The sequence below is a fragment of the Cariama cristata genome, unplaced genomic scaffold (assembly GCF_000690535.1).
Source record: "Cariama cristata isolate BGI_N322 unplaced genomic scaffold, ASM69053v1 scaffold1866, whole genome shotgun sequence".
Taxonomy (NCBI): Eukaryota; Metazoa; Chordata; class Aves; order Cariamiformes; family Cariamidae; genus Cariama; species Cariama cristata.
In genome coordinates, this window is record NW_009622480.1 from 36,405 (window position 1) to 52,156 (window position 15,752).

At 38.2% G+C, this 15,752-nt stretch overlaps 1 protein-coding gene across 1 annotated transcript in view; it reads right to left on the reverse strand.

Annotated features, from left to right (window-relative positions):
• CDH19 (cadherin 19, type 2) overlaps positions 1-14,307 on the reverse strand; it is a gene marked incomplete at its 5' end in the record, with an annotated part of 28,843 nt that extends 14,536 nt beyond the window's left edge. Inside the window, 6 exons of the mRNA XM_009702326.1 lie at positions 1,000-1,121; positions 7,780-7,916; positions 10,745-10,998; positions 12,183-12,367; positions 13,378-13,542; positions 14,188-14,307. Of these exons, the coding sequence (XP_009700628.1) occupies positions 1,000-1,121; positions 7,780-7,916; positions 10,745-10,998; positions 12,183-12,367; positions 13,378-13,542; positions 14,188-14,307 (983 nt within the window). The remainder of the gene's footprint in view (positions 1-999; positions 1,122-7,779; positions 7,917-10,744; positions 10,999-12,182; positions 12,368-13,377; positions 13,543-14,187) is intronic.
• Between the last annotated feature and the right edge of the window lie 1,445 nt (positions 14,308-15,752).

Here is a 15,752-nt window from a genome sequence, read left to right on the forward strand (position 1 = left end):
AGAACAAACCAACCAACTGTTGATCGAGAAACGTATAAATGGATACAAAAAGCTATAAAGAAGTTACTTTAGCAATGGGGAAAGTTTTATTTAACTGCAGACTAATGAAGGTCAAAGTAAACCAAGCTGGTGTAAAAAGGCAGGGTCTGTGATTCAGAAATCAAAACATAGCAAAACGTTTGAACGGAACCGTCATGGATATCCCAAAGGTCTTTTTTTGTATGTCCATATAATGCTGTAAAGTGGTAAAAAAACATATAGAGTTTTCTGTCTGCAGCTTTTTGTTGTTGCTCATTTTGTACCTTTATTTATTTTTTTTTAACTTTGAACATCCTGTTTTTCTTTTTGCAGGAGGCAAATGGAGAGTCAGCAGCGTACCTGGGGTCTTAGGGCAGCTGACTGATGTTATCCCATTCACCTGGGGAATGAGCAGGAAATGGAAAAAAACCTCCAGGGAAGGATGTTTAATACAACTATCCCTTAAGCTGCCAGCTACAGAAGGTGTTGCAAGGGCTGTGACTTGAACACCTTCAGACTTCCACTGAACTAGACAGGGTTTGAATTCTACTCACAATAGATGATTTCTAACCAAAGAACACAACAAACCTGGTTTCAGTCTGGTCTCAGTCTGGTTCTTCCAGGCTACGTTATGCTGTTGCTGAAAATACCAGGCCTAGGTTTTACATCTGTGACATTAACATGAAACAAATCTTTGTCTTATGTCTTTTTTTCGGAGATTTCTGTCTATACTTCTCTATTACCTGTTTTTGCAGACAAACAAATTGTATTGATTTTGTTTTAAAGGGGGAAAAATAAATATCAGTCTTCTGAAATTTAAATTTGAAACTGTACATCTATCAACAGAACTAATTTTGGAAATAGGTAAAATACAGCCTGTACGCACAGTACAAAAGTAATCAATACTAAAGGGAGTACTAACATCTCAGATCAAATCTTCGTTGTAATGAGAAAACTGACGGCTAACTCCTTCATGCTTACCTGGCCAGAAACTGCATTTTCACAAACGAATGTTTCGTAATATTTAGGGAATTCTGGTGCATGATCATTAACATCGAGAACTTGGATATACACATTTGCTTCTGAAATTTTTTCAGGATTTCCTAATGATTAAGAAAAGACAGAAATCAAAAGCTATAAAAAGTCTGCTACATATTTTAAAGTAATGTAGACATTAGAAAATTTTACATGTATTCTGCAGAGAAGAAAATTTTTACTGAGACCTACAGACACATTTTACACAAAATCTTTTAATGAGTTCAAGTATCTGCTATACATATAAAAAAGGGCATTCTTTTTCTTTACTGAGGTTCTGTTTAAAAAAGGTGGTGGGGTTTTGGTTTTGTGTTTGTTTTTTTCACTAACCCATCATGTTAAATTATAATAGTATATCTTGAAATATACAAGGATATTTCATGTAAAATTTTGGATTTGTTCACTTTTTCATTTATCAAGTCAGAAACTGATTTAAATGTAAAAAATAAAATCTGATCTGGAAAAAATAAATGAGGTTTTGTTCACGCAGAACAATTTACTGTACTAGTCAGGTGGAAGGTTATGTGGAGGGAGAGTGTCTGCTCCTCTAAGGCTATCTGGTCAAGGACCTTATCCAATACAGCAAGAGTTGTTAAGAAAAGGAAGAAGCCATAAACATGAACTTGCAGGGACACAAACAGGGACAAATTATAAGGGAGCGGGTGATGAGAACAAAACTTGGTCAAACATGTTAATTGATGGGGGCACATGATAGTGTGAGAATGTTTATTCCTGAGAGATTATCAGATGCGAGATCTTGTCAATTGGGAAACCGAGGGAGAAAAAAGAGAAAACGGTAGCAAAATATGCTTAGACACAGACCTGACAAAGTAAACAAGTAGACAATGACAAGAAACAAACCTCATGGTAATTTGATGGGCTATCCAGAAACCACAGGGCAACAGTTCCAGGTAGATCAATCTGGACTTTGCAACTGCTAAGACTGTAAACCAGAGGGACCCCAGACCCGGAGGGGCATGGGAATCAGTGGAGCTGTACAGACCCATGGGGGACGTGCAGGGAGAAACAAAGAGGGGGCAGACAGAAGGGGGTATAAAAGGTGATGGTTGTGTGTAAAATGGGACCAGGCAGTATGCTTGTCTGGCTGAGCCCTGCTCCTGATGACCAGTCAGTCTTATCACCTTGTAATGAAATCTTTTCTTAGCTATCTGTCTGCATAATCTCAGTCTCCATCATTGTGTGTACGTGTGCTGCAGACACTGGTTGCCAGCTACTGGTGAGACCTGCATACGTGTGAGCGAAAATTGGTGTCAGTTACTGGAGTGAGTGGGAGGCACAGGGGACAAATATCTGCATCTTCCCCAAACTCGGTGTGCTTGTGTTTCAGCTAGCAAACTTTAAGTTGGACCCAACAGTGAGTTGGGGGTCCTTGAGTCCAGGTCTGGTGCTCTGGGGGGGTCCATGCTGGTGTGTTCAGGGGGGACTTGCAAATGTGGGGTGCATGAGGGACAAGCATGTGAGTGCTGGGGGTTTGCTAGCAAGCATTGACCATGCACTAGCTGGTGAGTTGGACACCATGAAGTGGATAAGAGGACCTGGGATCCAGCCAGGGATACCGGGCAGACAGAAGGTTCATGCAGGTACTGAAGGGATCCATGAGTGTGTGTGTGCTTGTGAACCTGGAGGGTGTCATGTGTGGGGGTGTGTGTGCCTGCACCAGTGACCTTCTGCCTCTCCAGCCGAAGGGGAGAAGAGGACTTGGCTGGCTGTGCCTGTGGTTTATGTGAGTCCTGTATGTAGGTGCTGCTGAAGGCACTGCCTTGCCTGTGGCAGTCTGCACGACCAGCCATGCTGGTGTCCTCCACATCTACGTCTCTGTGTGTGTATCTCCAGGACATGTGCTCAGCTTTGCTGCTGGTTGAACCCAGGCAGAGGCCTCAGGTCCCCGGGCACTGGGCTGGGCTCCGGCAGCCAGGCAGAAGGGTCCTGGGATGGAGTGGTTGGAGGAGGTGGCTGCACTTTCTTACATCACTTAACATCATGGATACCACAATGATTGGTCACAATCCTTTAAGAAATTCTGTTACTCTTCCTCTTCTTTAGTATTTTGAAATTTTAAAGCTTTGGGAGAAAATTTCACGAATATTCACATGCTCTAAAAATATTTCTGCCACTGCTAGACATGGAGCTACTGCAGTGGATGCTAATACCCAACCTAGCCAAGACAGAAAGCTGAGACTTTGAATTTTGAAGCAACAGAGCTGATCTATCCACTAGTCTCCAAACACATATTTGCAAAGAAGTCTGATTTTGCCTGGGCATGTCTAAGGCATTACTGCTGACAGACTTCACAGATTGAGCTTATAGTTTTGTTCCAAGTATTATTTTCACAACAGGTTTAATTCTTAGGCATTTTGTACTCACCCAATCCGTACTGCTTCTGGTATACAAGTACACTTTAGTACCGTGACTTTAGATATAAAAGATATGTCAGTATGGTTTATAACCATATGAAAAGGAAAATAAACTCTGCTAATATAAGGCACTTTTTTCCTGCATTTACTACATTTACACAAGGTTATAATGCTATAACTACCTCAGACAAGGAAAAGCCAGACCTCATTATACTAGTTTCACAGTACAAAAGTTGTGTGTAGACCAGACTGAAAAAAGTATCTATCCACCTAAATATCTGTCAATATCTCGATCCACCCTGTCTAAACCAGAAGTATGTCAATCACAATAATATTCACTATAATTAAAATATGCCTCATGGTGGGTGCTAGTGTCACTGCATCTGACCTGTTCAGAAGCCCTTAAGGCGTTTTCTTAAATTAGTCAAACAGACCTCTAAGAGAAAAACAAAATGTACTTTCTTCCTCACTTCAAACTGTATGGGTTTGGTTGGTTCTTACACTGCTTTTTTAATGTATAATTCACTAGTTGCTTGGAGCAAACATTTGTTTTCTTGGATCTTATGGAATCTGTGCTGATAGCTTTGAGTCTTTTGCCAAAGGAAATGGCAGCAAAAGTGACTACCACAGAGATAAAGGGCGAGATACTCAGCAGTTTCACATTACTATTCCTCCTGTGAAATCATTAGAGCCGTGCTAATTCACCAAAGCTTGTGATCTGTCAAAGTCATCTCAAAAATGCTTCTTTATGGGATGACATTTCTCTTTTGAATCCTAACATCCGTAATAATACAATAGGCAATGAAACAGTGCTCAATTTATTTTTAAACTATTCATAAAATGTATCACACATCCCTTTTAGAAATAATACTGAGAGTGTAGGACTCACTTAACCTCTTTTACTTAGGTCAAAATGGATGTGTAGGGCAGAGATTTGGCTGGATTGGCATTTATAGGAAAACTTTGTAATACTAATTAGGAGACAGGGAAAATCTTTGGTGGCTTCAGTTGTATACAAAGTCACATGGGAAGGACGCAGTTACCTTGGCCTGTTCCTAACTTACTTGTTCGTAAGATTCGTGGGTACGATATTGGCTTTAAAGCCTACCCTTTGCTTGCACAAATACTTTGGTAGCATCTTTAAGCCTGGAGCTGTCATTCACATCTGTTTTCTTTCACCAAATAACTCTTCTTTTTTATTTATTTTTGGTAATAGTCTTGTTTCAACTTCTTTACTATATTTAGCTTGTTGTGTTGCGGTTGTTTTGGTGTGTTGTTTTTTTTTTTTTTAACTCAGCGTATGGTTAAATGACAACAAAGAGCTTTTCTCATGTTGCTAGTGGAAGGCAACAGTATGGAAGTTTTTGAGTTTTCCAAAATCACAGGTGTTTTGTTTCGGGAGGGAGCAAGACATTGCAAAGCCACTCTTGGAATCACTGTCTGCTAAATATTTAATGAAGATTTTGGGTGAAGCAGAGTGACTCTTTTGGTTGCAGTTGGGGAAAATGGTAGGCAATGCTTATTTTGTCTTTTATCCCTTACATGGGAAAATAGTTGTCAGAATTTGAATACAGCTATTGAACTCTTCCTACATCAGGCTAAATATCTTCCAATGAACAGAAAATTTCTTTGTCATAATCTCTGTGAGACAAATCAGAACTTGAAAAACAAGGTCTGAGAGAACAGGATATCAAGTGCAATAGGCTGGATAAGTGTGAAAATTAAGTTGATGCTTTAATTATTAGGGACCAAAATTAGTAACTTGCTTACTTTGGAGCTGTGTGGAAAGAAAAACAGTGACCACCTCTAGAGACAAAGCAGAACTCACTACTTGCAGGGGATTAAAGAATACTGGGCATTGTCATCAACCACTAGAAGGCAATCTGAAGCAATAATAATAATAATAATAACAGTAGTACTCTTAATAATAATAGTTGTTATAATTTAGACTAAAGCAAATTTCTTTACTTCCTAAAGGAAGTGGACACCAATTTTTTTTTTATTATTTTTTTAAAAAAGAACTAATCTAAAAAAATTTGTCTGTCAACAAAAGTATCTATGACCAAAGTAGGGTGACAATTAAATAGTGAATTAATGATATGATGCGTGACTGAAACCTTCAAAGAGCCATAAGTTCTGTAATCATGTAGTAGATCTGGAATCCACTATGAAAGGACATCTGCAAGACCCAGTGGGAAAATGAATGCTGTCTCTTGCGAGTAGGTTTGCCTATGACTGGTAGTGCACTTTTCCAATGGGAATACAGAGAAATAAGGATCAGAGTACTCCCAAGCCAGGTGTTATCTTTGGGAAGTTTTGTTGGTTACCTAAGATGACCACCAGATATACAATAGAGACAAAGCTGAGGCAGATACCCCTCTTCTAAATTACTTAATTGTCAGTCAATCATCATCTGACTCAGTAAATCAATGTTAAGTAAAGCCAATGACTTATGGATTTCTTGGTCTCACATATCATTAGAATGTTGTTTGTGCTTCAGCCTTCTACTAGGTGAAAGGTGATTACAACCAAGTAAAAGTTGATCGGAGGAAACTTGATTTGTCTTCAGCTAGAACCATCTTAAGCACAAAGTAGAATAAGACTTCACAGATTGCAGGTTCCAACCATTTGCATGTAAGGTTCGATGAATTAGATCTTCTTCTGGGTACCTTTAAAACATGCTATCTCAATGGCATGAGGATAGGATGATCCAACCACAAGCCTGAAATAACAGAGGCAAGCTCCTTTTACCAACCTCTGATCCCCGTCATTGCAATGGAGGCAAAAGTCTTCTGTCCTGTAAGAATGCCAGGACATCAAAAGGCCCCTAGGGAGGTTGTTGTTGTAACGCAATTTCAATATCTCTCTCAGTTGCAATGAATATCTTGTGTGCATGAACTCTAACGGCATTTTGATTTGGTTTCAGTGGAGCCACAATGTCATCCACGAAATGTCTCATACACACAGTGTCTAGTGTGACTATATTTCAAGGAACAAAATGCTACTAGCTCATGATATAAATCATTTCAGGTATGCCCAGACCAAGGTGACCTAACTTCAATGCTTTTTAATATAGTGTTATAGATAGTGACCTTATCATCATTAAAGAAAGAAAGAATAAGAATAGGAAGATAATGAGGGCTCGGTTTCTCTACAATAACTTTCATTACTGTGAAAGACTCGCTTTCTTTTACTGCAGGAGAGACTTATTCATTTGTAACATTTTATTATTTCCTATTTTATTGTTTAACTAAACAGAAAAGTCCAGACCAAAGTCATCCTGCTGTGTTTCCATAGCGCTATTCAAGACATGACAAAAATATGCCAGAGATCAATTTTACCAACACCTGCCAGCTGTCCAACAACATGAGACATAAAACACATTCATGCTTAAAAGCTCACAGAGAAGCTGAAAAGATAATACTATCAATTCCCAAACACAAATTAAAGACTTCAATGAAAACGGCTACCGACTATCCTATATTAAACTTCTAGCGGTAATATTCTACATATGTACAGAAAATGCTCCCTTTTGGGAATGATGCAATTGATGAATATGTATTTAAAGTAGTCTTAGCAATAAATAGCATTTAACTGAGATTCAGGATTGAAAAAAACATGCTAAAAGTATTTGGCAACACCTACCTGCTTTATTGATTGGACTCTATTTTCGTATGGTTTTTACCTTCCTGAGGATGGATGTGATTAGTCTTTAAATAATATCCCAATAATCTTGATAAACTGCCTTATAAATCAGTAGCTGTTAGTTTTCTAGAGCGTTGTCCCGGAGTTAGGGGAACCAGATCACCAAAAGCACAAACAGAGGCAATTTGCATTTGACTTTCAGTCAAAAATGACAGATGAAATCTATATAAAGGGTACCTCACAGATTTAATTGTCACTGCCTAGAAGTCTAGCTGATTTAGGCCGTACATTCACAATTAATTTGAGCCACAGGTTTCTGACTGGTGTTAAATTAGACCCTCGCTAATTTCACACTAGTCAAAAATCTGGTGTGAAATTAGCCAGGGTCTAATTTAACATAAGATCTTGCACTCCAGGAGCAATTCGTATGCTTCACTGTAACTTGAAAGTGTTACAGTCTCGATCCTATTACAATTTCCGTTCTTTTTTTATAAGGTCATCTTTTATGAAAAAGCACAGGACCTTGGAGCTCAAATACATTCTCCCTCTGTTTAACTAATCATTTTAATAATGCTCCTTAATGTAGCAAGCAACAGTAATATAATGAGAAAGAAGTATGTATTCTCCACTTAAAAGAAGGCATATTCAGAGGATAATTGCAGTTCACAGTATATAAAACACAGCGTTCCTTGAATTTCTTACTCACTCGTTTCTGTGGCTGTAACAGTTATGTTGTGCCAAGAAGCTATCTCCCGGTCCAGAGGTTTAGTTGTAATGATTGTTCCATTGTGTTCATTGATGCTGAACAATTTCCTTAAATGCATGCCGTGAACAATAGAGTACCTGCACCAAAAAAAAGTAAAGAGATTCCCTAATACTGAGATGTTCCATCGGAGGTAAGGACATAGAAGGGTATTGTCAGTTGAGAAAACAGAGCTGTGCATATATACATATAAATGCGAGCTGCAACAACCCAGAAATCATGAAAAAAGTACGCTTATAAACATTTAAAATTCACTACTGCCGAGATCAAAGCTCTTCTTTTTATAAAACTAAATATGTCTCAGATCTATATTAATGTGAACTGAATCTGAAATGCATTATTCATTCTTGCTTCTAAGTCAGGCTCACAGCAGGTGAATGACTTCGTTGAAAAGAAACAGAAAAAGTGCCACTTGTGAAACGAACAACACTAACAGCTAAGTGAAGGTGTAAAGGTAAATCTATTTTATCGTGGCTGACATGCTCTGATGCCAAGGGAACGGGCATTATAAAGACAGACAGACAACTATCTGTAATGAGGTGACACCTAGGCAGGGTACAAAATCCTAATGCAGGAGATGACTGCAAACGTGTCCGGTGCTCCTGAGACTTCACTGAAAAGGTTCCGGATGCTATGTCCATACGCGGACGTGCACATGCACACGTACGTACATACGTACCATTCAAACTGTTAAAGTCTAACCGCTGCTCACAGGCCAGAGATGGACTGAAACAGACACCAAAGATATTGGTTCAAATGGAAAGGATATTCATTCATATGTGTCATGACATATTAACAAAAATACTGTATGTCACAGTTCCTAGTAGTGTCTATTTCACGGAAATAAAACCTGTTTGAAAAGCTGAAAGGTTCTTAACTTCCAAATATCCAGTTTGGAATTCCCACATGCAACTATTTGCAAGATGCAAGATTTGACATTTATAGACCTCTGTTTTAGGGATTCATACTTCAATTTCTCCTTTTTTTTTTTTTTTTTTTTTTTAATGTGAGTATTCCTCACCCTCTGTATCCAAAGCTTGTTTAGTGTTTTCTGACATTGGCATTTTGTTTTGTTTGGAGTTTTTTTGGTATTCCGATTCTTGACAGATAATTTTCAGAAAATCTATGTTGGCTATATTTAGGGGTTTTTTATTATTGATGTAGTGAGGTTTTGCTGCACGTCTTTTATTTACTTTGTTTGAAAACAGGGGTCTACAAGTCAGCACAACTGGTTTTCTACATTGTAAGCCACTGCTGTTATTTAGGGTAGCAATGGTTCCAAAGTTAGATTCGTATCTTCGGCACTTAGCCCAATAACCGTATCTTTACTTTAGAAGTGACATATTCTATTTTATAGAAATTCAGTGATGCAATATATACGTCACCGTTTTGGGACTATACATACTCACTTTATAGCAAGTTGCATCAAAATGTTTCGATCTAAGAAGTCATAGATGTGCACTATGTTTAAATGTTTTGCAGGAGATGTTGCGATCATCTAAATAAACCACAAAACAAGCCCTTTTTGGGGGCACGTGTGGGAAAGTACATGTATATTTCTACTTATTCTTATTTAATGTAACCTATGGCTAGCTTACTAAAGAGTAAATGAATGTAATAGTAAGAAATGGCCTTGCATTGACTAAACCTCTGAAGCTGTAACTACAGGTAGCAATATATATATATTTCTGGTATTAGGAATCTACATATCATAATTTCGTGTCTCATGTATTTATCCCTATATCCTAGCTTGTCTAAATTACATAGTACATTGTGATGTCAAGTATCTCAAGACGCTTTTTTAATTATAAACTCCGTGTTAGAGATTAATTACCTGTTTTCTCCCTTAAGAGACAGTGAAATTATTTTGCAAAATTAAAAGCCTGGGGGACTCTTCACATATAATATTTCTGCAGGGCAGTTATGGTAGATGTAGGGAATTGGTAATTTTTTTGTCATGCTGAGCTGAGCAGATGCCAGTGGAGCTGTTCTGTGCCTCCCTCCCAGCAATGAGTCCATCTCTCCGTATCTCCAGAAGTTACTGGGAACAGACTGGGACACCCCCAGGCATTTACAGGTTTGGCTGTGGTACCCTAGCTCTGCTGCTGTCACTGTTTAAAACATTATCCCATCTCAATGTGATTGCAGAGATGCACAAAGAAAGATGATTTATTTAGATCTGAGGTTAGAGGTCAGGATTTAACCTACTGTACTGGTTTTGGCTGGGATAAAGTTAATTTTTTTCACAATAGGTTTGATGAGGCTATTTTTTGGATTTAAGTTGAAAACAGTGCTGATAACACCGGGATGTTTTAGTTATTGCTGATCAGGGCTTATGCAGAGCCAAGGCCTTTTCTGCTCTTCACCCCACCAGCGAGGAGGCTGGGAGGGCACAAGGAGTTGGGAGGGGACACAGCCGGGATAGCTGACCCCAATGACCCAAGGGATATCCCATACCATATGACGTCGTGCTCAACAATAAAACTGGGAGGGGCTACTGTTGTTTGGGGACTGGTTGGGTATCAGCCAGCTGGTGGTGAACAATTGTTTGGGGTTTTTTAGTATCATTTGTTTTTCTTGGGGTTTTGTTGAGGTTTTTTTTCCCCCTTTGTTATTTTCTTTGTTTCTTCTTTTTTTACTATTAAGCTGTCTTTATCTCAACCCATGAGTTTTCACGCTTTTACCCTTCTGATTCTCTCCTGCACCCCAATGGGTGGAGCAGTGAGCAAGCAGCTGGGTGGTCCTTAGTTGCCTACCGAGGTTAAACAACAACACCTAGAATAACCCAGGCTATCAAAATGAAAGCGTGGTTAACTGTAATCATGAGGCAGGGTAAGGAACAGAAACAGCCTTTGGAAATCCCAACTACATTTACATTTGAGGCCTGTTCACATTTTAAGTTAGGTACCTGACTGGGCAATCATCGTCATCTGGATCTCTAGCCGTTACAACGCCCACCACTGAGCCACTCATAGCCCCTTCAGCAATCTCCATCACATAGTTCTCCAAGGTGAAAACTGGAGGTTCGTTAGCATCTTCAACATTGATTTTTACAATGGTTTCATCTTCAAATGGTCCTTCGTTCAGAAAACGGTCATCAATGTACCTGTTTACAACTTTTGCTCGAATACTGTATCTCCTCTTGCTCTCATAATCCACTCTCTGTTAAGAACGAAAGTGAGAAGTGGAATATTTCTTTCTTCACATTTGAATTAAATACAGTTCAATAAGCGGTGTGAATTTAAAGACAAAATAGTACTACTTTTCTTTTGGGAATATTTCAAAAGCAGTTACTTCCAAGATTTCTTTTTTATGTTAAAAACACTTTAAAACTAATCGGTGCTATGCCGTTGTTTGCTTTCACATGTAGGCTGGCTTTAATGTTAAACACTGTAAAAGAAGTCTTCGCATAGAACGTCACCCCTAAGAAAAACAACTACTTCTATTAGTCCTTGTCTTTCCAACATAGGTGTAACCTTAGTGGACATTATTCTTTACTCTTACACAAACAATGTAAATCAGTTAATCTGTAGGGGTGAAGCTGAGTATGTTAAAATTTAGTCTCTAAAGGGAATAAATTCCAGAAGGCAATGACGAGTGTTTAATAAATACAGTCACACTACTATTTTAAATAGTCGTTATGTTCTGTAATTTAAAAACCATGAAATTCTAAATAAATACCTTCCTGAATTGTAATGAATCCAAATAGAAAAAAAAAAAATTCATCAAATTTATAGCATTCAGTTCTTCAGGATCCTGGAGTTCACTAGACTATCAAACTCCACCATCATTTCAGATGATGACCCAGATGACCCAGAAATCTTCCTATGTGATTCCAAAATAAATCACACAGTATCAAAGCTTCTTAAATATCTTAATTCATGAAGTGGTGTCTTTTTGAGTGTATTTATTGTCTTTTCAAAGCTATGTCATAACAAAAACTGTCTAACACTCTAACGCACTCTGGCTTCAGTTAAGTTTAACAAGAGTTGTTGGAAGTGAGGAAATACTGTGTGCAATTTATTGATAAAGATTTCACAGATGATGCACAGAAGAGAGAGAACATTTTCTCACAATGGGATACACTGTACTGCACAGCTAGGAATAATATTAAGATACTTAGACTGTGACTATTGTGTTCAGCAGAATAGGAATGAGTTAAAAAAAGTAAACAGAAGGAAAAGCATGTTTCTTTTTGTCCCTCTAATATCCCAATCAAATCACAAAGCCTGAAGAAAGAAAAAATAGTACAATCCAAAGCAATAGACCTTTTTTAAACACACAGCTTGCTTGAGGAGATTCTTTCCAGTACTTAGAGATTTTTTAGAAGGTTTCTGAGATCTCACCTTTTTTAATAAGATAATTCCTTCTTGAGTCTCATTGTTAGTAATGATGTCAAAAACATCTGAGTTATCTTCTTCAATGAAATAGTTCATGGCTGCATTCTCCCCTACGTCGCTGTCTTCTGCGAAGACTTTGCCTACAGTAGTGCCCACAGGAGCCTCTTCAGACACATTCATATAGTAGAGTCCTAAAGAAACCGATACTGGCACAGTTTAGTGATCTGCCATGGCTAACAGCTGCTGTAGCTATGATGGCTAGAGGCTCTCAAAAACCTGGGGAAAGCCCCCAGCTTGTATTAGAGCAATGGATCCAATCCAGCAATGGGTAGTTCTTGGGGGGAGGGGACAACGACCTTTCCACTCGTGATTCCTCCCCTCTCAGCCCCATTTTAGCAGTAAATAAAGAGCTAAGGAAAAAAAGATAACGGTTTTAAACTAAAAGGGAGTAGATTGAGAGTAGATATCAGGAAGAAATTTTTTACAATGAGAGTGGTGAAACACTGACAGAGGTTGCCCAGAGAGGTGGTGGATGCCCCATCCCTGGAAACATTCAAGGTCAGGTTGGACAGGGCCCTGAGCAACCTGATCGAGTTGAAGAGATCCCTGCTCATTGCAGGGCGGTTGGACTAGACCTTTAAAGGACTCTTCCAATCCAAACAAATCTATGATTCTATTCTATGATCCTGCGATTCGATGAATCAACAGGGTGAAAAAACAGTGGAGGGCAGCACTTCCCAACTGCATTTCGTTAGTTCCCCCTGACAGCCTGTCTAGTCGCTCCCACGTCTGCTAGTAACTGCCTGGACAGAGAAGGTCACATCATCTGCCAAAAGGTTTACAGTATCTGTCAGCAAAGAACGAAGAGAGGAGAAAAAGAAAGAAGGTATGTGAAAATGGTACTAAATATCCCGTTACTCAGATTTTAGGCTTGGGTAGAGCAAACTACATAGAAAGTCATTTGTCTCCAAAGTCTAGCCCTAAAAACAGCAGACCCGAGGTCTTTTGTAATGATAGGTTTTCTTTTCCTCTTTGTTTTTGAGCTTTTGTGTGGGATTATTTGATTTTATTTTTATTTAAATCTGCATGCTGAAGTCAAAGCACAGATCTGTTCTGAAAAGACCTACCAGTGAGCTTAACAGAGCTACAGTAGATCTAAATTTCCTCATAATTTCAACAACTGTAAGTAGCCTATACTCACGCTGTTGAAATTTAGGTGGATTATCATTGATGTCGGAGAGGTTGATGGTAACAGTGGCTGTTGCTGAAAAGGCCCCTGCTTGCCCAACCATATCTTTGGCTTGGATGATGACCAAATACTGATCTTTTGTTTCTCTGTCCATTTGGGAAGCCATTCTGATGACCCCTAAAAATGAAAAGTCTAATGTCATAGCATGTAATAATCCCATTTTTTCCAACATCTGACCATATAATATGATATAAAATGCATCACTGGACACAGTTATGAATTTACATTCTAGATCGCACACAGCACAACTGTCCTAATACTGGGAATTAGTACTCATGGTAACATTTACGCTGTATGACAGATCCATTCTACACACTTAGAGTTCCAGAGAGCAGACCACACCATATATCTCTTCTACCATATATAACCATATTTCTTCTCCAGAACTCAGGATTTTGGAGGGATGTCACATATCTGTGGTTTCTCCAACACAGAGACAGGAATGTCACATAAAGAGTTGTAGAGCTGTTAACCCAGAAATGTTCCTGGATCCATTTGTTGGATGGGGTACTCAGAATCCAACTCTTTTCTTTAGCAACATAATTTGCTAAATAAATTGTCAATTCTCTAAAGAGAAAGAATTTCAGATTCCTATGGGAACGAAAGAATTAAATTTTTTTCAATCTAGGAACTATGCAAAGATGTACAAGTGTAAGGTGGTATCAGATGATCTCTGTGTTGAACTGAGGAAAGGCATTTTTGCTTGCAACCATTTTATGTTCATTTACGAATGTTTTCAAGTTACACGATCATTTGTAGTACCTGTCTTTGGCTCCACAGAGAAATACGGCTGTCCCTGAATGAGACTGTAAAGCAGACGGGCACTATTCCCGTAAGAAGGATCATCACCATCTGTAGCTGTTACCTGTGTAACCGAAGTACCTCAAAGACAAAAATAAAACCAATTATGTTTATTTTCTTCTTGTATAAATTATGTTGTAATTAAAAAATGTAAACTCTTTAAAAACCTTTCAACATATCAGTTATATTAGCAAACAGTCTTGAAAATTTACAGGAGCAAATGGCACCTTCTAAAATTTATAATTAAAAAGGAACATTTTTCCTCAGCAACTACTCTTGTTGCATTCAAATTTTCAATTCAAATAAAAATGACTAGCATATGACTTTTCAGCATTATATTTATTGCTTAAAATACTGTGTGTATTGTATGCCTTTTTCCCTAATTTCTGATATGGGAATGGAGTACAGCAAATTGTTTCTCCTCTCCTTGTATATTCTTCAAAGTATTTTATGGAAGTTTCCTATGGGAATAGGAAAACACAGCCACTTTATCACCAGCAGGCCCACTGGTGATACAGAAATTAATTGTTAGCAAGCAAAGCAGCCAAGAAGTACAACAAGTCTCTGATAACACTTTTTATCCTTGAGTCTTTAATGAGCCTGTCCCAGTGCAAGAGTGACAGAGGAATCCCCAGTGCAAAAACACAGCAGAATCAATCTGCAGAGTTTGGTTTCGTCTCTGGCTGGAAGCTGGTTATATCCTAGACATAAGATTGACAGCAATCTCGTGGCACCATCAGTGATGACTGTCCTTTAAAACAAAATATTCACAGTAGCATAATTTTGCAAGGTAACCATTATTTTCGTCTTTTTTCCTCACCTAGGTTCTGCATAAGAATACAAATATCACTTCTTGTGAGGAACAGCGGGAAATCAAGCTACTTTCTAAACTTTTCTGGCATACGTTCACATGGTTGCACCTGCTTACCAATACAGCTGTATAGTTATGCTGGAGGAGAAAAGAAGAAGAAAGGATGGAATGCAAGGAGTTAGACCAGAAACATCTTTTTTATGACAAACATGAAGTTGAAACATATTCCCAATAAAACAAATATATTAATTTCTGAGTTTTCTAGCAGTTCAACAGTTTTATTTTTAAATAGAAATGAAGAAGGCATTTTCATATAAGGATATGCTGAATGAAATATTTTGATTATTTAAAAAAATATTTTTTTGCATTTTCTTTCAATTTATTTAGTAGCACTTTAGATGATTCCGTAATGCATGTTATCTTCTCTCAGAGTGGAAGTACACTAAAATGTTATTAATTGCCAGCAACTTTTGAAGTTATATGTCTTTCAAAACTTACCTACAATACCAAACTTCTGACATTTAGGTGTGTATTAGATGTGTGTATAGATGTATACATATATATTCTGCTCCTTGTTGCTCTGGAGAAATGTTACAGGTAAAATGACAGGTTAGTATTTCATAAGGGCACATATATGCTTCAGAAATAACAGCCCCGCCCACACTGAGTCAGAGCTGCCATGGCGACCAGTCACCAGTGGTGTTCCTGAGGGCTC